The 22,757-nt window shown below is 42.3% G+C and overlaps 3 protein-coding genes across 4 annotated transcripts in view; all 3 read right to left on the reverse strand.

Annotated features, from left to right (window-relative positions):
* Positions 1-2,960: 2,960 nt before the first annotated feature.
* LOC139331487 (protein diaphanous homolog 1-like) lies at positions 2,961-19,459 on the reverse strand. 2 transcript variants are annotated; one of them, XR_011602188.1, is made up of 5 exons: positions 19,300-19,459; positions 18,660-18,792; positions 14,222-14,311; positions 3,980-5,276; positions 2,961-3,937 (listed from the first exon to the last, which is right to left on the reverse strand). XR_011602188.1 is itself a non-coding variant. In XM_070962961.1 (4 exons), exons 1-4 carry the CDS (start codon positions 19,405-19,407, stop codon positions 5,089-5,091), a joined length of 519 nt encoding a protein of 172 aa, XP_070819062.1. In that variant the 5' UTR covers positions 19,408-19,459; the 3' UTR covers positions 2,961-5,088. The 2 variants fall into 2 exon arrangements, 1 of the variants encoding a protein (XP_070819062.1); XM_070962961.1 differs by having other exon boundaries at positions 2,961-5,276.
* LOC139330946 (protein diaphanous homolog 1) lies at positions 19,451-21,738 on the reverse strand. Its single transcript, XM_070962180.1, has 7 exons — positions 21,638-21,738; positions 21,412-21,506; positions 21,219-21,320; positions 20,599-20,838; positions 19,962-20,091; positions 19,620-19,740; positions 19,451-19,508 (listed from the first exon to the last, which is right to left on the reverse strand). The coding sequence occupies exons 2-7, from the start codon at positions 21,451-21,453 to the stop codon at positions 19,451-19,453; spliced, it is 693 nt and encodes a 230-aa protein (XP_070818281.1). The 5' UTR covers positions 21,454-21,506; positions 21,638-21,738.
* The window catches only part of LOC139330948 (protein diaphanous homolog 1), a 74,972-nt gene continuing 73,805 nt past the window's right edge, over positions 21,591-22,757 (reverse strand). The window contains exon 19 of the mRNA XM_070962181.1: positions 21,591-21,736. Within this exon, the coding sequence (XP_070818282.1) occupies positions 21,591-21,736 (146 nt within the window). The remainder of the gene's footprint in view (positions 21,737-22,757) is intronic.

Consider the following 22,757-nt stretch of genomic DNA (forward strand, 5'->3'; position numbering starts at 1 on the left):
CTCCCCACTGGTGTTAATTGCATCTCTCTCCCTCACGATCCCCCCTGTTCTGAACTCTTGTAGTCGCTCAACCTCTCTTGTTCAGAATTAAGGAGACCTCTTTTAAATACGGTTTCCTTTTTGCTGTGTAAATCATCCGTTTGTTGAAAGCTTTTCTCCTCCTCGCTTTTAAAAGCATCAGCCTCCTTATCTTAGCCCAACATTATTTGCATTCATACCTGAATTCTTTCATGTGGAAGCAAATGAACCCACAGTGGACATTCATTCAAAAGGTTCATGTTTGTCTCCTGACAGAATTGAAGTTCCTCCCTGTACGGAGAAAGACTTCAAAAGGAGTGCAGATGATATAAACAACTGTGCCAAGAGGTTAAAAGGGAGACAACAAATGTATGAACCTGCATATGAATGTTACATTCTTACATTTCTTCAGTCATTTCAGGGAACACTAGCGATAACATCTTGAAATGTGTAATGCATAAACATTTAAGGCTGTTTTCCTTGTGACAAAAAAGGTTTCAGTGTGACAAAAGCATTTGTTTTATCATAAAACCTGCTCACACATTTTAAGATGACATGCACGAAATACAAGTGAACTTGTGCCACAAGACATCAAAGGCAAACCTTATGCTCCTCAGCTTGTCCATATGTTAATGGTTAAAATGTAAAACCCACTCAATTTGAAGTCTGCTTAAAAAGGTATATGTCTAATTTGTTAGAAAGCGTTTTTTTTTTTAATGTTTCAGGCATTTTAAAAGTATCATTTAAAGATTTAAAAATAGTTTTATGAATTTTTGCTTTTACTGTTACAGTTGCAATATTGTGATTTGGCCTAAGACAGAACTTTTGTCCTTTCTACAGCATGACTAACAAGGACATCCCAAGTGCAGCTCCACCACATAGAGACGAACCACTTCAGCAACCCTCGTGTGGATAACATAAGGAACGCACATGCACACAAATACCAGGGAAAAGCAAAGAGCTGCTGGCTGTGTTAGAGTTTCACTTTGATTAGGATCAGATGCTGGACAATGGCTGCCTATTTCTGTCTTCAAAGAGACAGGAAGAGTGACAGACACACACACGGATACAAAGAAATTATGTACAGATATTTTTGATTCACCATCTTTCTTTAGTGTAGAGCCAGTCATTGCTACCCTGTGGCCTACATGTGTGTGCCCAAATAATGATTGTAAATGATGAAAGGAAGCCAGGCCTTTCTGGTTAAATTAACAGGCAAGTTAATGAGGTGAAAGGACGGCAGTTGCTGTTCAGGTTCACTGAAGAGCAGAGGCCTTCATTCACAGCGCACGGGAGCGCCGGTGGGAAACGGATTCATTATTCTCCAGGTTTATGACATGAAATGGCTTCCAAAAACAGAACTCATTTTCTCAAACTCACATCAGAGATGAGACTAGCAAATGCTTTCATATGAGGAGGAAGCTGAAAAAAGTTAACATGAATGCTGATGTGATGTGAATATTTTAACATCTAATCAAAATTATTAATGCATGAAAATAAGATACACTAGTGTCAGGGCAGTGAACAGCAGTGACAAAGGTTTGAAATGAAAGCCTCACACCATGCTTATACAAGGGTGCATTGTCCATAAACTGTGTGCTCCATTCAGCATTCCCCGGAGAGTTTCATTGCCCAATAAACAGCTTTCTTCACTATAACTGTGGGTGAAGTTTATCATCTTCTCAAACACAGACTGACCCGTACACGGAGCAGTAAAAAGAAGGTTTGCTTTTAATCTAACAGTACTGCCACAGAATATAGGACATAATTGATGCTTTTCTCTTTCCGTTTTAAATGAAAAGCAGATGCAAAGGGTTCAGTGTGAACAAGCTGCAGCAGGGGTAAGAGATTTAGGAGATGTGGAAGGAATCAACTCACCTTACAGAGCAAAGCTGCGGCCAGAGAAACTTCTCCAGCTGTTTTGAGTAGCTGGTGTGACACAGCAGGCTATTCCAGGCACAGGCCAGGCCTCGGCTGACCACGGCAGGGAGGAGGTGAGTGACTCTTCATAGTTTATGTTAGGAAACATTTTTGAGTCAATGCTACTGTGAAGGACAGAAGGAGATGGAGATCTGATGATCTGAGTGAGTGTCAGATGGAAGACAGGTGTGCTTCCTCTGAGTGAACTGGCTGCACATCTGAAGTGTGCAAGCACACAGTCTAAAGTCACAGGAAATCTCTATACTTTGGCCTCAGTTAACCATTTTATTACTGAAACAAGCTTCAAACTAAAAGGTAAACTGAGGCCAGACCTTTACCCCAGTTCAGATGTTGGTGATTAGATTCATAGAGAAATGGCTACTGGAGCAAAAGAGGAGGAGGTCATAGAGTATTAGTGAGAGTGACAGAAGGGTTGGTAGACAAATGGAGAGGGGAGACAAAATGATGAAAAGACACCGTAAGCATCAACTGCTCTCCTCTCTCCCTTATACACACAAACACACCGTCTAATGCGAGAGATCATGTTGAACGCTGGCAATCAAAGTTGGAAAATATCTCTGGAAACCTTGAAGCCATGGAAAATCCTGGAACTTATCTGTAAAAATAACTAAGCCAACTGTTTATTCATTCCTCTGCTGTCTTCTGGCTTTAAAATTATAGTTTCACAGGGTGCAGAAACTATCTGGTATTTTACTGCGCTGTGTGTTTACATGGGAGAGGGGGAGCGAGTGAGAGGTATGGAGAGATGTGCTTCAAAAGGAATTCACGTTGGCAAAAATACAGGAAAACAACTGACCAAGAAATCCCATTTTCTCCCATTAACACATCAACAGATGCTGTGCACACTTTCATCACAGAATCTGACATGACCAAATCACGAGCCAGTCACATAAGTAAATTACTTAAGACATTTTTAATAGTTCTGTGTAACAAACAGAATAACTGTGTGCATTATTCTGTATACATAGAGGAATCTCTGGAAAAAAAAAAATCTTGTCGTCATTCAAATACATTAAAATAATCAACCGTAAAAATTCACATAGAAAACAATCTCTAAAACAATTAATCAATGAAGGAATTACTCAAATTAGAAAACAACAAATATTCCAGTGATGTTCTGATGTTCTTTTCATGGTTAATCCTTCTCTCCTTAATGCCACTTTTCAGTATCTGGTCCACACAACCACCTGGCACTGTCCACCTGAAGAGACGGTCTGGTTTAAATGCAGCCATGGCATGTTTTGTGCTCGAGAGCGGGAGGTGCAGTCATCAAAACCAATTGCTCTCAGTGATACTGGAGTAAAATGAAGCACGGCACTCGATCAGAACAAGGATTTCTACACCTACTGTAGTTGAAGAACCTAATTTCTCTTTAAGTGCCAGTTCCTACATGTCCAAAGACATTCAAATTTGTATGGAAGATGTCACATATAAACACTGGTGCTGTTAGGACAACAAGTTTTTTTGATGCTTAAATTTAGGAGCTATAAAGATTCTCCTCAGTCACCAGCAATACCAGGCACTGATCTTGAATCAGCAGTTTGATAAAGCCTGCTGAAATCCACCTAGCATTTATTTACATCATGAAGCTGGCTACAGTATTGTGTTTGCATAGGAATAAATATTGCATGAAGCAGCTGACATCACCTCTCAGGATTCCTGTCAGACATTACACCACAACATCATGGCAACATGTATGCTGATGGCTACTGAATACAAAAGAAGAGCAAAGCCAGACATTCATCAACTACTGTTGCAGTTCAGTGGGAGGGAAAGTGGGTGAGCAACACAAACACACACATCCAGACAACTGAACACACACACACGTCCTTGTCTCAGCAGTTTTTGGGCAGTTATCCAGTGTGCTATATCCTCAGCAGAAAGACCACAAAGCTGTTTATGAAACCTAGCATTTATGACAACATGGTCGGTACCGTACAGTAATTACAGATGGCGACACACACGCATGCACTCAAACCTACATGCACACACACACACACACACACACACACACACACACACACACACACACACACACACACACACACACACAGGAAGTCGAGCACGCTTAAACACACAGGCATATAAACTGCTCAGGCTAGATTTTGCATGGAAACACCCTTTTTGGTTTGACTGACTGTGGAAGGACTTTCTCCTCCAAACTAACTCTACTTCCCTTTCGGTTTCGGGGAATGTTCATGTTCTTGGATGTAAGCAGGTTTTCTTCATAGAACTGTTGTGGGTGCAAGCGGTAACATTGTTTAGACAAGTCTATGTAAATTTTCCCTCCTTTTCATGAGAAAACGAACTAATGCATGCACACCAGTGAACTAAACCCCTTCTCAGTGAAAACAACAAAATCATATTGAAACATGGTGATTACTGCTGTTGGACTGCGTCCCCAAACCAGTGCAAACTGTGACTAGACAAATCACTGGAGTGAAATGACAAGACTGGATTTGTATTGGTTGGCACTTTTTCAATAATACAGCAAAAGGATTAACATTTACAAATAGTCACATACAGTATATCAGACAATTACAAAGCAATTGTTTCATAGGTTAAAAAACAACAAAAAAGTGGTCTTGGCCTGGAACATCCACAGAAAACTCAAGGATGTGCCAAATTCCAGACACTCCCAGTCTAAATTTGGGATTTGAAAATAACAGCAAAAAAGTGTGGATCCCTCCTGAGTAAGTCTTTGGAATTGCTCAAGATGCCCTTTGATGGATGACAGGTGAAAATCAAGTGACGTAGAAACAAAGAGAAACAGAAACAGACAACAGTCCATGAACAGATATGTGCACATGCTAAGGACAGAAATTAAATCTTTATGACATTGGCAAAGATCCACATGTTGATGAGGGACATTTTGGGGGGGGGGGGGGGGGGGGGGGGCTTTTGTGGTTGAGGTGAGAACCCCGCCCTCACCCTCTGCTTCTCCCTGTCCTCACAGAAGACACAGTCGATGCTACCCTAAAACATGGTCCTGTTAAGACAAAGGTCAAGGAGAAACATGAGCCTTTTTTGTTTCAGTAAGCTAATATTGGCCCCTGAAACGGCTACAAAATACACCTGTGTTTGGATATCTCTGACTATGTGAGTAATAAAACTTCCTGCCCAGAGTGCCTAATTGGACCGTGAGGGAGCAGCATCCAGTAACTCCTCTAATGACTCTGCTCCCTCTGCTTTAGGCTCCTCCTGCTCCTCTAACTTTTTCTTGTTAGGCAGCCCGTGGCTGGATGAAGACGTGCCTTCCTGCATCAGCTCTTTGGCCAGGATGTTGGTCACTGCATGACCAGCTCGTCGGTGGTTGGCTGGGAAAGAGAAAGGTGCAGAGTGAGTGACATATAAACAAATAAAGAGGTAATAAATTAGATGTCAATTTCATATGATAACAAGCCCATGCAGATATGTCAGTGTATGCCATGAAGTGGCATATCCGATGTACGTGCAAAAAAACCCAAAAATATAGATGTTAGAAATATGGCAGTCAGCCATACGACACACAAGAACCTCACAGACTTGTGTTTTGAATGCTAAAACACAAAATGGACGCTCCCTTTCTTCCCAGCATCAACACATGTGCATTACCATGACATACAAACACACAAATGGCTTGATGCTGTGGCTGTGTATGCGTATGGATTAATGTAGCATCTGGAGCAACTCCCTGTTTTATCAGATTATTCAACATGATCCTGAAGAATTCATTAAAAACAAATAAAAGAGACATTTCAACGAAGTGGGTCTGACTGCGAGGAGGAAATGAAGGGGTAAGATGAAGGGGTGAGACACCATGAAGAGCAGGATGATTCATGCCGTGGGAAGATTAAAGAGGCAGGGATGAATGAAAGTGAGAGGAACATGGACGGAGAGACTGAGTGAGAGGACGAATGCAAGGAATGACAGAAGCAAGTAGTGAAACAGATCACAGACAAACAGTGGATGCTGTGAGGAAAGGAGAAGACATGCACAGGGATGGACAGAAAGACAGAGCGAGTGTGACAAACTGTGCCCTGAGGATGCTGCTGTTTTCTTCTTCTACCTGCTTTCTGTGTTATTTCCTCTCCTCCTGCTCCCACACACACCAGCAGGGGCAGCAGCCTTGCCTTTATCTCATCCCCTCCCTCTATATGCTTTACCACTCTTCATTCTCCTGCGTGGGAGCACAGCTGTGCAGCAGCGGCCATTTTGAATTATATAGGTCAGTGGGAGATTGTGTTTATGTGTTTGCTGTTATTTTATGCCTGGTGAACGTTCACAACTCTTCATTCCTCAAGCAAAAGAGGCTCCGAACAATATGTTAACATCAGCACACGACACATTTGTTATCATTAACACACACACACACACATTAATGCAATGTGTCCTTGTGCCACTGATGAAGGAAAAAAAAAAAAAAAAAAAAAAAAAAAAAAGAAGATTGTCATGATGCAAACTAATAGAAATACACATGCAAATGAACCATGGTCACTCAAACAACAAACCAAGATTTGACACATGGTTCTCAAAAACACACAAAAGCACGAGTTACCGGACAGGTCTCCAGAACTAGCTGTGACAAAGACACAATTGAGTCTGGGGAGAGATGAGAGAAGGAGGATTTGAAGATTTAGACTCATGTTCACAGATGACTTGTCTTCTTTATATGCAAGCCTCAGCTGGACTGATCAGCACAGACAGCTGGGGTGTCAAATTATCACCTCACACACTTCCCTTGAAGAGGCACACAGATCTCTCTCCATCCCTCATAAACACCAACACACGGGAACACTTTCTCTCTCTCTCTCAGCCTACTGTCATATCCATCCTCCATATCTATTTTCGTCCCTCTCCAAACCTCTCTCTCACTCACAAACTTACTAATTAGAAATTATGCAAATGACCCAAAAACCGAGCGAAAGAGTGTGCGTCAGTGAGGATGTTAGTGTATGTGTACTGTGACGAGCTTGTCCTAAAAAATCCAACCCGCAGAGAAAAGCTCTTCAAAGGCTGTCAAGCCCAGCTCCTCTCATCTCTCATCCTCCTCCACTCCCTCTTGAGAGAGCAGGAAGAGAGAAGAGGGATAAGATTCAGGATCAGAGGGTTGTTGCATCGGAAGCAGCATGGGAAAAAAGATGAATTTAGACAGAAACCTGTAATGAGAGTAAAATTCTCGGCGAAGTTGTGCAAATATTCTCTATATTTAAATATATTTAAAACACATGACCTCAAACAGCCTCAGGAGCAAATACATGATAAAAAGGTTTAAATGAGCAAGTCAGTTTGAAGTAACACATTACATAGATGACACATCAAAACATGAATTCCCATGAAAAGACCAAAACCAAGCATCATGGATTAATCCTCTGAACTTCCCTAACTTCAAAGGTCAACAGGAATATATACTCTCATTAAAAAAAAGAAAAAAAAAAACAGCTGGGCACTTAAGGGATTATGTTGAGGTAGATCAGAGTTATAAGTTAGCTCCCACTGGAAATGAAGTGGAACAATCTCACAGCTCGTAGGTCTCAGATGAGGCCGACACAACAAAGAAATAATGTCTTGTCCTGACAAGTCAGGTTCTGGTTTAACTATTTAAAAGGAGTATGTCATTGATTTCACACATGATGTTTAGTTTTAACAGTTATTAAATGTCTCATGTGGATCTGGAAGAGCTTTCTAAAGCCTGAGAAAATAACCATGATGATGCAATGAAGGATCGAGTGTTTTTGGAACTACTGTGAACCCACACTAGGGACTGAAGGTCAGGATATCTTGGCCTCTGCAGTTTCCATTTCAACCACTATTTAATTTGTCTCTTTTGCCTCCTCAGCTTGTGGAAGTGCAAAACAAAAAGAGCTGGATTAGCCCTTTAACACGTGGCACTACAAACGTAGGAAGCGCTCAGCATGTGTGTCGTATCCAGAAACTGGCTGTGATGTTGACTAAATGATCCATGTGCTTGGCCTGAAGCCTGGTGTGTGCAGCGGTAGGAAATGAGATGTCGGGACTCACAACAAAGACAGTTTTTAGGTGTGTTTACTGTTGGGAGTGAGACCGAATGAGTGTGTTTGCAAACTGAGGGGCGATCAGTGGCACAAAGAGTGTAGTGAAAAGATCATCTGTAACACATTACACGCCAGGAGACTCAATAATGACTGCCTGATGAGGGAAAGCATGCTTTGTTGTACAGTATGTGTGTGTGCTGGCCTTATGAGGGGAAAGTACACAGAGTGAGGAGAGAATGTGCAGAGGTCAGGCAGTTTGAAGGCACCTCTTCTCTGATCACAGGCTGTGCCTACTTTGCATCTTCATGAACTTTAAGTCTGCATGCTATGATGCCAGTGAGTGATAAGGAATCAGCCATCTTTCGTTTACTGTCGGTACAGCAGCTGCAGCAAAGCCACAGTCACATGACAGCGTGGTGACGCTGCCACGACTAGCATGATTATGTTTTTGCAGATGTAGGCTGGACCTCTGTAGGTGTCTCCATCTTAGCAGGGACTTATATCGCCCTCCTCAGGCCACACTGCGTAACACACTGCTGCTCTGCAATACAGAGGACTCTGGGAAAGAGTGACATCATCTAGCACCACTTTTGGCTTGTGTCTGTGGGTTAGTATTGTCATCCAAACACGCATTTATGTCACTGGATCTGTGGGGCTCACTGGCCTGTACTGTCTCAGTGGGTGTTATGGATGCATGTGACATCACCACTGCTTCACTAATGGCTTGACTGATGTGTGCTCTCCTGTTGGTCTGAATTATCTCTCCCGTGTGTGTGAACATCTGTGAAAGCACAGATCTTTGTAGAGGCCTTTTTCTTTTTTGTGTGTGTGTGTAAGAGCAGACCGTCTGCAGAGCCAGCGTGTGCCTATTGTTGCTATCCCTTCTATCTTGCTCTCTCTGTTGTGATTGGTGCTTTTAGTTGCTACTGTGATTGGTTACTCTGGAAAGGGTCACAACCCAGCAGATGGGTCTATAGTGAGTGTTTAGATGCATCATTCCTCGACACACAAATGCTCTGAAATTGCTTTAAATACTTTAAACACAAATTAGCCAAATGTACCCAAGTCTGTACTCATATGGAGGACACAGACAAACCCTAACTTACTAACTAAAGCAGAGAGCAAGACTGTGATAGTGTATAAAGTATGCAAGGCTGTGTGTCCTCTGGAACGTGATGCGTGTGTTTGGGTGTATGTATTGGTATGCAAACATCCATGCATGCCTTTGTATAGGCATGCAAGCATCTGGTGTGTGTGCTTTGTCTGTATGTGTTTAAATGGGGGGTAGACAGACGGTGGGTAGACAGCTGTAGCTGCTCATTCTACGCAACCAGCACACACACGCATGCAGTGAGCTGAGGTACAGGTCAAAGGTGAGGGGTATACAGCCTCTGCAGCCTCGTGGCTTCCCATTCAGTCTCACTGCTGTGACACAATGAGCGTGACGACACACTCAATAGACCCTCAGTAGTTCTTTAACACCACGCTGGTGACGTTTGCAGTCACCACAGCTGTGTGGGGAGAAAAGAAAGGAGGGGAGAGGAGGGACACACTTCACGTAATGGAGACCCTTACATGCACAATAGTGATCACTAGCTCCAAACATAAAAAAATCTGAGTGCTGTTTCATATCAGCATATGGTAGATATAAAATGTCTAGATTGTAAGGATAATCCTGACAGCATCCTAGCACCACACTTTTCAAAGCACATCTATAATAACTTTGAAAGTAAGTGTCGCTTTAAGGTGTTCATATGTGCTTGGCACAGTGTGTGTGCCATTATAACGTACTGTAAGGTTTAAGGCAGTCACAAAAAGTTGGTAACTGTCATTATTTTGAAAGTTTCAAACTGTGATGGTAGTGTTATTTCTCAGCCTGTCTTTGTTCATTGTATGGTGTCACACAGGCCAGCCCCGCAGCACTGATAAAACATTTAAAAGGGGCTTTTCTTGCCAGCGGTTCCACAAAATGTCATGCAACTTGGGTTTCATAAAAATTTAGGACTTACGTTGTATTCATGACTTTTCCCCTCTGATGTTTAAGGATATTACTCAGAACTGGTCTTAGGTGGAAGTGTAATTACTGTAATGTGATCAGTAGGCCACAGCTCAGATGTTTCGGGGATGATATCCTTTGGCTAAAATTTTAGCCAAAGGAAAGTTTTCACTTTCGTTTGAACCTTTCAAAAACACCCATGCTGAACTTTGAAATATATTCTATAAAAATGAGTGCAACAGATAGATGCATGATAAGCATTTTTTATTTTATGCTACAGTATAGAATACCCCACATGTGCCATGAGAGTGTTAGCATTTCTGTGCATTCTAAGACATTATTGGTATGTAACTAAATAAACAGTGTTACATGATAATGACTTGCTCAGAAAATGCACACTAAGATGTTATGTAGTCAGGGGCCTAATCTAAATAATCACTGACTGTCACTGTGACGAGTGTTTAGATTTTCACTGATATTTGTTCCATGTTTCTGTTTTGTGTTAGATTATGTATAGATATACGCTGCTGGCCACCTTGCAAAGTATATGCTAAAAGATGCTGGAATGAAACCAAAGTATGTCCTGCAGTGTCCTGCTGCCATTTTGGATCCTTTGTTTAACTATTATTCCAACTTTTGACAACAAAATAAAGGAAAACATAGAAGGACCAAGTGAGCTTTCACCCACCACTTTGCTGTGGGATGACTGGGGAGTCCTCATTAAACTGTCCTCCTGACCTCATCTGGGATGTGCTGATCGTTATGAAAACATGCTCGGTAATTTCCTGATGTGAGCTCTCTTTTTGCAATCGAACAATTGAGACATTATGTATGTTGGTACAGAGGATAATGTGAGATGGCCTTTGATGAGAATAACATCTAGCCTTCTGTCTGAATATAGTAGTTCCTCTGATTAGATGTTTAATAACATACTTTTACAGATAAGGAACACAAGCTAGGAAAAAAGTGAGTTCAGTGAGTCAGTTCCTGTTTTTGACATTTCACAGAACAGTCAGGTAGATCCATCTTACTTTGCAATTGAGTACAAATTTGAGTATTTAACCCAGAACAAAGAGAGGTATTGTAATTACAATTATAGTATCTTTAAGTAGCGCTCACAAAAATAGTAATGACCAAAATTCATTCAGCTTTTGCAGCTTATTGCTGTCTCACTTGTTCTTGTTTATTTTTATTATTTCTGACTAAAAGTAGTTGAGTGTGCAATAAGACTTTTGAAACTCAGAATTAGGACGCTGTGAGCAGCACCTTGAGGCAGCTTGACTCTTCTACCAGACCAAAAGTAGAGCAGAAAGTTGGAATGAATACACAGAGCGCTGGATGCATATTTTTTACAGTTGTTTGTTGTCACTTGAGTTATATGTGAAAACAGACATCTTGATACATTATTCCTGATTAATACTCCTGTTAACTTAAATGCAAACTTCGGTTGGACAGCTGAAAATACTGTTAATGTATGGCTTCATTGTGATTCTGCCTATGTTGGATTCCCTTGCTAAGAGAAGCTCCTCCACTCCTTTTGCTTATTCATAGATCTTTGTTTTGTGTTTGCTCACTCATTGTGGGACATCTGATCTGTAATACTATTGAACACAACAGTTCAAATTGATTGCAATTTAACCACATGGAAAAGTAATTAGAATGAGGTTAAGATGAGCAGCTGGTTCAACTGGCCTCAGGGCAAGTGGAACATTATATCTCCCAATCAGTGAGGGAGGCAGAAATGATGAAGCGCCTCACCAAAATGATGCCACTTTTTTGATGTCTTACAGCCAACATTAATTACTTTTTCCCACAGCTGTGGTTCCTTCATGTTGTGTTGCACTACTACACCACAAGGACAGAACAAATGAAGTCTGATTTTTTTTTCCTGTGTCCAGCAAATTTCATTTATGCATTCCACATGACGGAATAAACGCTGAAAATACTGTCTATGCATACAGGCTGCCTGCGGGCCCAGATATGTATCAGTCGAGCCAGAGTCAGGATGTGCCTCCTCCTCCTTCAGCTCCACTAAATTAAGACCTCTGACTCAACCCACCAGTCAAACATGTGCGTGCACACACACAGACATAGAGACGCAATTCTATTGTGTGGGCGAAGACGGCCCCTTCTGGGTGTGAGAGGCAAAGTGGGTGACTGAAAAGGAAGCTGTCTTTAAGCGCACGTGAAGAAAATATAAACTCCAAACAACGCTGAGATTGCCTAAAAACCACAGCAAGGCTTCACACTCTCCACATCAACCATGGAAAAACCTGACCTTTAGCAAAAGAAAACAAAAATGAGAAGGCGGAGGAAAAAGAGGAGACAGGGAGGGGGCACTGAGCAGAGATGTGATACATACTGCCACTTATATTTTCCTTCTTTTTCCTACCACTGACAGGCGTAAGGAGGAAGGCTTTCTCTCCCTTGAACACACATATTGAGGTATTTCCTGTTAGGACTGTGAGGTGGCCAAACAGTATTGTGGGTGACTGACTGAGCCCTCAAGTGGGCCCCATCTTTTTTTCATACAGTGCTCCTGCTTCTCCCTCCATTTTCACTCTCAGCCAGTTAGTGGTGATGAGCCTTAGCTGTTTGCGATTAAAGAGAGTTTGCTCCACTTGATAGATTTTCTCAGTGTGACTGAGTGGACCACATTTCACAACCAATGTTTAAGAGCTATGCACAATTACAGCTCACATGTTATAAATGCATTACGTGATTGGGAGAAAGAGAGAAAGACACAAAGAAAGAGCAGGAAAGAGTTCAGGCTAGAGCTATTTCACTCTGGAGCACCGCTTCACATCTGGCTTCTATTGAGGGAGGGATTGGGTTGCACACACTCTTCCCCGGCCTCTCTTATGTGTGAATACTCAACCTACACATGAGTGCATGTGAACAAACACACACACAGGCTCTCTCTCTCTCTCAGTTAATGGGCACTGGACACTTTCCCACTCACATGGTTACACATGAGTTTCCTGCCACCAGATATCATGTTACAAAGTCACTATTACAACAGCTCACGTAGCTTCATTTTCCGTTTTTGCATGGTCTTAGCAGGCTACATTATCTCCAAAATGTGTTACATGTACATGTTTAAAAACAGAAAGAAAGGGAGGAAGGAGGGAGAAGAATACTGCAGTCTTCACTAACTGAATGTAACTGGATTGGGCAGTCGGGCAGAGAGCAGAGTAAGCAGGTAACCAGATTACTGGCCTGTCTGTATGAGCTTACAGAGTGAACATGACCTAAATGAAAATAAATACAGGCTGTAATGTGTAACAGGACATATACTCCTGGCTGGCACAGTGACGACAAAAAGGCATTAAATTTTTTTTTGTTGCAAAATAAAATTTTAAAATAATTTCAAGTTGAACCATTTTGATATTATAGATTTTTTGATTTTGCGTAGATGTTTACAGTGAGCAGGGAATTCAAACCCTCCCATAAAACCACAAAAAGGGGGTCTACTACTTCCATTCTCAGTGTATGTGCAAGTTCTATATTGGACCAATGATTGGCATCACAACTAGCTATAAACATCAAAAAAATCATGCTCACATGGACACATGTTAAACTGAGAATGAAGGTGAGCACAGAGGCCTCTTCAGCAGATAATGTGAAAAGAGTTTTCGGGTGTCAAACTCTGCATATACTGAACATGAATGTGTAGTGATTTACTGTTGCAGTGATTTATTGTTATTCCCAAGTGAATTAACAATAAAGACACATTTCAGAGTGGAGGGGGACTTTAACGATTTGTGTTTTCCTTCATACCTTAGCCAGTTGTTCAATTATTGCCTCTTGCCCCTTCATTAAATGTCCTACTCACACTGGTTTATCTTCCTTAGCTCCATGTTCATATTCCTCTGATATTTTCCAATTCCACAACCACACGCTCACCAGTTGTTCCTTTCTTAAGTATCCTGCTGCACACACCCACCCTTGGCATTCTCCCCGTTCTTTTGTTGTTGTGCCAGCCATTGGTGGAATTGGCTTTGGCCCCCGTAACCATGGCCAGAAAATACTACCACAATCCACAGTCTCTGAGCCATGCGACAGATGGAACAGAAACAGGGGAACACAAACAAATCTGTTGTTATGTGTTGACAGAAACATAGGGACGGAAAGGAAGAGGGAGATGGAACGAATGAGCCTCATATGCTATGTGTTTCAGTATAGTATGTGTACCACAGAAGGGTGTAAAAGGAAACAGAAATCTTTGAGGCATGTTTTGTCAAGACTTTCTGCTCTGCTTGTGTATGAGTACCTGCTTGCCGTGGTCCTCTCTTTCTCCTGAAAGCAGCGCCAGACTGCAGCGCCTCCAAAAGGCCATCCATGATACCAGTTTCATCACCCTCTGTAAACACAACATCAGAACATGACATTAGCAATGCCTCAACAAACACTGGATGAAAACAATAAGTGGGGTCACATTTGAACTTTTATGTCACACACACACACACACACACACACACACACACACATACACACACATACACCACTCCACAACAACCGTGTTATTTTGAATGAACACAACGCTGACATACACACTCTTTTTCTTTCCCAACAACAGGGGAGTGATTAGTGGTTTTTCTAAACCCTCTACCTATCGTTGTTTCTCTCAGACACGCCAACTCACACGTGGGTATGGTGGATATTTACAAGCCATGTGGCCACATTAGCAAATTAGCTACATTAACCCAGATAGGCACTGACCTAATTCAGCTACTGTCACTGCTAGGGGCAACACACAGCACTTTTAGGGAGATAACCTCTGTGACACACACACAGCTTTATTGGAAAGACACACCCACTGAGACTAAACCTCCTCATAAACATTCAAATTCTCCAGAATCAATGAGTAATTGTGGCTTACAGTGAAAAGAGTGTCAACTGTAAAGGAACCTTGAGTCTGTGTACGTGTATAGGTACAGTACAGCTTGTATGGGTGGTCTTGTTGTGTGTTTACATCCACATTGCTGACACAGACTCTGTGTCTGGTGGCCTTAAATCAGGGAAGGGGGGCGTGATGGGGGGCACTCCATGGCATGCTGCTGTGTGTGTACAAGTGTGTGAGTGTTGTGTGGGTAGGGTTCAGTGGCACAGCTCAGCACTCAGGCAGATGGTTTTAATTATTTCTATTTGAACCTGAATAGACACAGAGGGGTCTGGAAAAAAGGCCAGTAAGGATGGGGGTTAAAGGTTTATGTCATCACCTCCCCAACCCCCAAACACACACACACACACACACACACACACACACACACACACACACACACACACACACACACACACACACACACACACACACACACACACACACACACACACACACACACACGCACACACAATATTTAATCCTGCAGTAAGCCATGAAGCAGATGGCCAGTGGTCTCGCCTGTCACGTCACAGAGAAAGTCTCTCACACACAATTCCCAGGCCTTACACAGCTCACATACACCCCTCAATGTCCATGTCCTGGAACTGCACAGATAGATCGGAATGATGTAGGCCATGTTTTTCTCCTTCCGGGGAAACACATCTGGCGCATTTCCACTCACATTAATCACATGGTTGGCTTAAACCACTGGTGGAAGCACAGAGACACACAGACCTATTTATGAACATGGACTGGAGGCTGTAGAGGGACCACACAATGACCCGGCTGTATATAAAACAGGCTTATTGTTGATCAAGTGAACTAAAACTAGAATATCCTTGGTTGAGTGCACTGAAAATCATTATAAGACTACATGCAACACTATGTTTTTGTGAGAGTGTGGCCTTGGGCGACACTATTTGAAATGCTCTTTAGGAGTCTTCTTTTAAAATGTTCGGTTTGTTAGCGATTAGTAATTGGGCTAAAAATGAGTGAAAAACACACTTGTTGGGTTCAATCACTTGTTGAGAATCATGTGCTCTTGTTAATGCACATGATTCTGGGGAAGAGGTATCTGTTTAATGGTGTTATTATTGACAATCAATACAAAATCAATATTGAAATGGCCTCAAACACTATGGTGGCAAAGTTAGTCTGAGCACAACACTGACCCTGACAGCACAAGCATGATGCATGATACACACTCCATACAGGCAACTGCAGTGCATGATACAAACAGCAAGGTATTGCCTGAAGCAGGTAAGAACATAAGATGGATTAATTAGTGTAATAGCATTAGATCATGAGCTCTTAAAGATGTCTGATCTACACTCCATGCACACACTCCACAGCACATTGTATCTGGCACACACGCACACACAGACACACAGAGGGAGGACAGCATCTTATGTGGAGCAATAGCACCCCTAATGGATGTTCACACAATAACAGAGGAGGACATGAAGGGAAAAAATTCAACACAGAAAGAAAAACAGAGAAAAAGGAAGAGTATGAAAAGACTGTTGAAATAGGTTGCAGAAAGAATTTATATTTTTATAATGTGTCATGATCTTGTCCCTTTTTCACAGTTGCCTGAGGTGAGACTTTAGACAAAGCCAGGCTAAAGCAATCTCACCCCCCTCCCACCCTGTGCTCTTCTCCTCACCTCCTCTTACCCCCTTTCCAAGGGACAACACAGTCTAATCCCCCAGAGAGCATCTGTTGCCCTACTCTCCTTCCTTGCTCTTCCTCCCCCACACTACTCCCTCACTTGCTCTCTTGATAGAGCACGAGCACTCCTAGTGGCCGTTCCCATACCAGCATCCGTGTCGGTGTGTAAGCCTCACATGCACACACCCTTGGCCACATACATAAAAAACACCCAGCCTCACAATCTTTTGCAGACAGTACTGACACCTAGCTGTAGAAATAAGAAAAAGTCTGCAAGCACTCTGGCATATGTCTAAAGATGAGTGTATGACAGCCAGAGAGGGATATTTCATTACAGTAGTACAAAGCATTTATCAGATAAAATTAGAGCAATGAATGTGGACTTTTGGTTGTGGCATCCAAGTACTCTACCCTGAATGTGTAATGAATCCTGAACATCCATGTTTCAAGAGAGCCAAATAAAAGCCACGCTAAAGCACTGAACGATTACATTTTCCAAAGACTAAATAAGTCATTATCTAATAAGGAATCAGTTACGAAACCATCACATGCTTAGGAGATTGTGAGGCTCCACTGAGCGAGCGTCTGTCTGTCTGACTCACATAGGAATGACAAGGCCACAGACTGCAAACACACACACACTGACCTTCCAGGGCTTAACCAATAACTGGGATATTATGTTTACAGAGAGACAGAAAGTGAGAAAAAGGACCATTCAGGGGACTCATGAGAAAGAGGAACATTCAAAGATAGTTCACACACCCTATGCGGGTCATGGATGCCGAAAGGAAAAAAGGGAGCAGGGAAGGTGAGAGCATGCAGAAATGTAGCTGCTGAAAACAACCTTTGTGTAAAAGCCATCCAGTATGAGGGTTATAAACAAATACAGAACAAAGACCAGGTGTGTGTATGCTGTGTGTGTGAGAGAGCTTGTATTTAAATAGGGGGTAGTGAATGACTCTGGGCTACAGGGGCAGTCAAATATGCCACCTGTATGTAAATGATCTCTAGTCCACTAATGCACACACACACACACACACACACACACACACACACACACACACACACTCATCTGTAAAGCACTATTATGTTCCAGTCGTGCATGTCTCTAGAGGCTGAACGTGAAATTCGACTACCTTACTTTCTACCACAACATGTCTGCTCCATGCTTTTAAGACAGAGACCAAATATTCCAAGTAGAGCCTCAGTCCTTGCTGTGTCTTTAAGTGCCCATTTAAATGAACAGCAGACACAGGGGGAGGAAAAAGGGAAAAAGGAAGAGTGAATGATGGAACAAAAGCAAGAAAGAGGGAAGAAAAGAAGCCAGCTGGAAGTTGGAGCACAAGGAGAAAGGCCAGAAAGACTTTTTTTGGAAAAGAGGCTCAGAAAACAGAGACAGATACACATAGACACACACACACACACACACACACACACACACACAATGGTTCTCCAACACATAGGCAAAAGCCAAACAAACACTCAAAAGAAAAAATTTTCCAACACGCATACGCAGAGAGCACTGAGGCTGGGGCAAATTCTGACTGTGGAGTCCCAAGAGAACTTGGCTGGAGCCAGAGAGAGAAGGAATGTACTGAAACTAGGTCACTGTCTGAGAGAGGGGAGAAAAAGTGCCTGTGCATAAATGTGTGTCTGCAAGGCAGGATCTGAGTTTTAACTGTGTGTATACGAGGATGAGAGAGCGAGAATGTGTGTGTGTGTTACACAGGACAATATGCTGCAAGCAGTTTTCAAAGTATAACAGCATCTCATAAAAGAGTGGAAACATGTTTTCGGTGATAAGAGATTTAGACGTTCTTTCAGTTCTTTTATGGAAGCAAATCCCCCCGTTCAACAGAGGCGTGAAAAGAGGTCAAGCGGTTCCTTGTATACATCCCTCCTTGTCCTCACTTTCTGTGGAGCTCATTCTGCTTACTCCAAAACACAGGTCATCAACATTAGATTAACTCCGGTCTATAAATACTGATGGGCTGCTTTCATACACACACAGAGACACACACACAATATTCTACAGAAGTGTGGACTCTGACTGCCCCCAACTGGAATCTGAGGGAAATGCAAACTAGGGTGCTTGGAGTGTTTCTCTCTCTTTCAGTCACATGCAGGTAAACAGACATGATGCAGCAATTGTGACCTGCGTTGATGTCGAGGAGCTGGTTCCTCTTCAGTTTCTCCTCCTTCTCCTTCTCTGCCTTTTCCCTGGCCAGCTTGGCCTTCTTGATCTTCTCTTCAGCCTCCTTCCTCCTCTGGTTCTCCTTCACGGCTTGCTGGTGGAGGAAGAAAGAGAAAAAGGAGAAAAGATCATGCATGCATGCAAATTAAGTTTGACAGTTCAGTGTGGAAAACTTAGCGTGAAAAGAAAGTGACTCCTAACAGAAAATTCAGGAAGACAGGTGTTCAATGGATCTGATGGATGTCTGTGTATATAAACATAACGTCCAAAGCAGTGGATGGCAGTTATCCACAATAACTGGTAAAACAAGTTACTTCCTGCGGGAACCCTCCCAAATGGCACACTTACAGTTGATCTATAAACTGACAGTATAGTGGAGTCGTTACTATGTCAATACAAACAGGTGCACAGCCTTTTTTCCTCCTCCTGGTTTGACATTCATCTTTCCCTCTTTTTCTTTCACTCCACTTCTGTGTATGTCTTTGTAGTGTATTTGTACAGGTTTGATTTGAGGGTGGTCAGCAAATACTGAAAACCACACCTGTGCCCTTTTGAAACAGATCAAACTGGAGTTAGTTCATTCACATGTACAAAAACACACCTGGAACATGTTTTTAAAGTTGTTGAGGTCGCCAAAGAATTCCTCAATGGAGATTTTTCTCGGGTCAAAGACAAAGTACTCTCCCACGTCGTTATATTGCTTCTCCATGTTCTTATGCAGCAGATCCAGCTTCTCATACTGCTCACGGGCGCTAACCACAAAACTGTGGAGACACGGCGTTAAGGAACACACAAACAACATCTCTGTGTCTTAACAGGACATAATAATGATCATTTAAGATGACATGATATATGATTTCAATTTGTTTATGGCAATTGCTGATTATACTAAACATGTGACTGAATAAAGAGGATATGGACATCTTCTCCACAAACAGGTCCTTGTCATTTTGTGGAGGGGGGAAGGTTTCCAGATCTTTTTCCAGGCCCTTGATCTGACGGCCCATCAGCTCAAGGTTCTTCTGAAGCGTCTCTGCAGACACTGCAGAGGACATAGTGGAGCCGTTGATGATGCAGAGTGCCAACATGCAAACATATAACTACACACACATCTTATAAAGGACTGCTGTTTTTTCCTATGACTATAACAATGAGAGCACACAGTATCAATAAGACCAATGCAATGTGTAACCAGGGGCTGTAATGGATGGTACGGTATGTTGAGATGGGCAAGTATAGAGATCAGTTAGATGTCCCATGTACCTCTGCTGGCCTTTTCCACATGGATGAGCTCATCCACAAAGCTCATGACATCAGGATACTGCTCCTGGCACACTTCAGCGAGGAAATGGAGCAGCGTCTGCTTCAGATCAGCTGATTTGGTGTCACGCAGCTGATTGGCAAAAGGATTGTTTTAAAAGAGGGCAATCAATCAAAAGATATTCAATGTCTGCATGGGATGTCAGTGTTTCGCACTTTTCTGTGTACAGATATGTGTAAATGGAAGTATTATAGGACTTTTTCCAAAATCCCAGCATTCATGCAATTTTTCTGTGCATCCATGTTGCCTATTCCACATTATAAAATCGCTGTTGTTACACTGACGGTGTAGCATCACTATAATGGTCAAGGAATTATGGGGCCATCTGTACATGTTTATCTGTGTTATATACATACATACATACATACATATAAGACAGGATGTAGAGTTTTCTGTCACTGTGATTACACTGCAAGCAGGGCACTATTTAGGTGAAAGCTTGACCATTATTTTATTCATTGTACGTTAGCATGTCCACATTTGATGAGGAAGTACACAACAGGTAAGACCTACAGGCATTTCCGTTGCATTTATTCAGCTTTTATTTTGTGTGTGTACTGTATCTACACCTCATTTCACCTTGCATAGGTATGATATGGAGAAGCCGAATGCCTTCCCATTGCGGGAGCCAGAATTCATGAAGTTCCCAACAAGGAGGATGATCTCCAGCAGCTTGGAGAAGGTCTGACTTTTCATGAGTTCCTCGCAGGCTGCTGTCACAGACACCACATCTGGCTTGATGTTGTTCAGCTGCTCCTCAAACTGCAGCTTAAACAGGATGGACTCAAGCCGTTTCTTCAGGTTCTTCACGCTGGACATCTGGAGAGAGAAAACAGGGTGAGGGATTTGAGACCCATGCCACATAGACTGTGTGTCTGTGTGTGTGTAGTTGTGAGAGAGTGAAGGGGATTTCTTCTGTGACACACATTTTCCACAGTTGAACAAAGCAGTCTGTGTTTAACAACATGAGGATTTTCTGTGTCTAATATATTGATAACTGCATGCCTTTATTTCAGCATTTACAAATTTTCTATGCCTCATTTGCCCTTAAACTGATTTCACTGCTATGTTCGTGGTTAATCATGTCCAAGTCACCTGGTAGGGGGAAACAATATCTATTTCACAAAAATAAAATTGTTTTGAGTGCATTGTCGTGTGTGTGAGTCTCTCTCTCTCTCTCCCTCTCTGTGTCTCCTCACCACTACTCCAAACTGCTCAGACTCAGCCAGGTCATCATATTCATCCTTCATCTCTCCCAGGGAAAGCAGTTGGTCCTCTGGCGGCAGCTGTTTGATCAGATTCTACGCACCAATAAGAGGAAAATATACATGAGTAACAAGACCTTGTGCATATGCACTAACACACAACCCGTATATACAAACAGCTCTGTACCTGAACCATGGACTCTGTGAGGATGCTCTCATTAACCTCCATGATGGAATTCTTGATCTCTTCATAAGGGAGACGGAACGATCCCAGGAAAATGGCTATATGAGCAAACACAATTAACAGCAGTTGTGGGCATTTCCGTGAAGGTGTTTACTAAATGCATTTAAAGAGCAATGTAATTGCTATGGGGGTGTGAGGCTTTCTAACAGATGGGCATGTGTGGACTTACACAGGTTCTGTGAAATCTTGGGGTCAAGAACCTTCAGCTCCTTCACCTTCTTCTTCTGCAGCTGCTTATTCTCGTCTCTGCCATCCTGCTCTTTTTTGGCTGGAGTGTGAGAGAGAGAAATAGGGAGGGGGGTGGTTATATTCACAGGTGAACAGACAAAAGGGCAGATTTTGTTAGAAATTGTATTTTATTTTACTAGTACAGCTGGTTATGAATAGCAGTGATGTTGGAAAGAAGGACAGTAGAAAAATCAGTGGGTTCTGTAATAGAGAGAGAAGTAAATATAAGGGATGGATAGAGGGCCTATGTGATGGCTATAAAAACTGGCAGACTTGGCACGGTCTTCACTTTTTTTCACTCTCTCCCAACTGTATGGTGTCACGGAGGTGTTAGGATTATTGTATCAGTGGCCTTGGGTAAGACAGAACTGCCATGAAATGGCTGTAACACTGGGGGAAAGATGTCCCTTGTGTGTGGGGGCCTGGTAAATATGGTCAGACGTTTGTTAGCTGTGAGGCATTCGAAGTTTGCAATCAGCTTACACACATGCATGTACAGTTATATCCTAATACACACACACACACGCACACACAAACACAAAGTTAACAGAGACACTTCACATTAACGTGTTCTGGCAAGGTCAGGATTGTGACTGTAAGGATGTGTCAGTGTGAGGGGGATGACTCTGCGCTGGATGAGAATTAAGAGTGAAAGATGAACAAGCACATGGGTTTGACCACGTAACGGTCCACTGTATAAGGGCACATCAAATCTAAGGTCAGTGTATGTCACAGCTGTTTCCTTCTTTCTGCCAGTATTATCTAAGCACTCACACTCAATTCAGCGCTCTTGTGAAAGAGCAGCACAAATCCTGTATGTGATTTTTAAAATCATTAGTCCATTAATAAAACATTTGTCATTGATACTGTCTTTTGAGCCACTTAACAGGTATGTATACCAAACATTTTCTGCTTACAGCTTCACAAACTTCACCACACAACCGAAGACCAGACACTGACAGGAAATAAGAATGACTGTCTGGAAAAAAGCCAGCAAGAGTGCTGGTACAGCATGTACAGTAAGAGCATACAGTGTTTGTCACTTTTCTGTCTGAAGCTCA

This window comes from Chaetodon trifascialis, chromosome 5, assembly GCF_039877785.1.
Source record: "Chaetodon trifascialis isolate fChaTrf1 chromosome 5, fChaTrf1.hap1, whole genome shotgun sequence".
NCBI lineage: Eukaryota > Metazoa > Chordata > Actinopteri > Chaetodontiformes > Chaetodontidae > Chaetodon > Chaetodon trifascialis.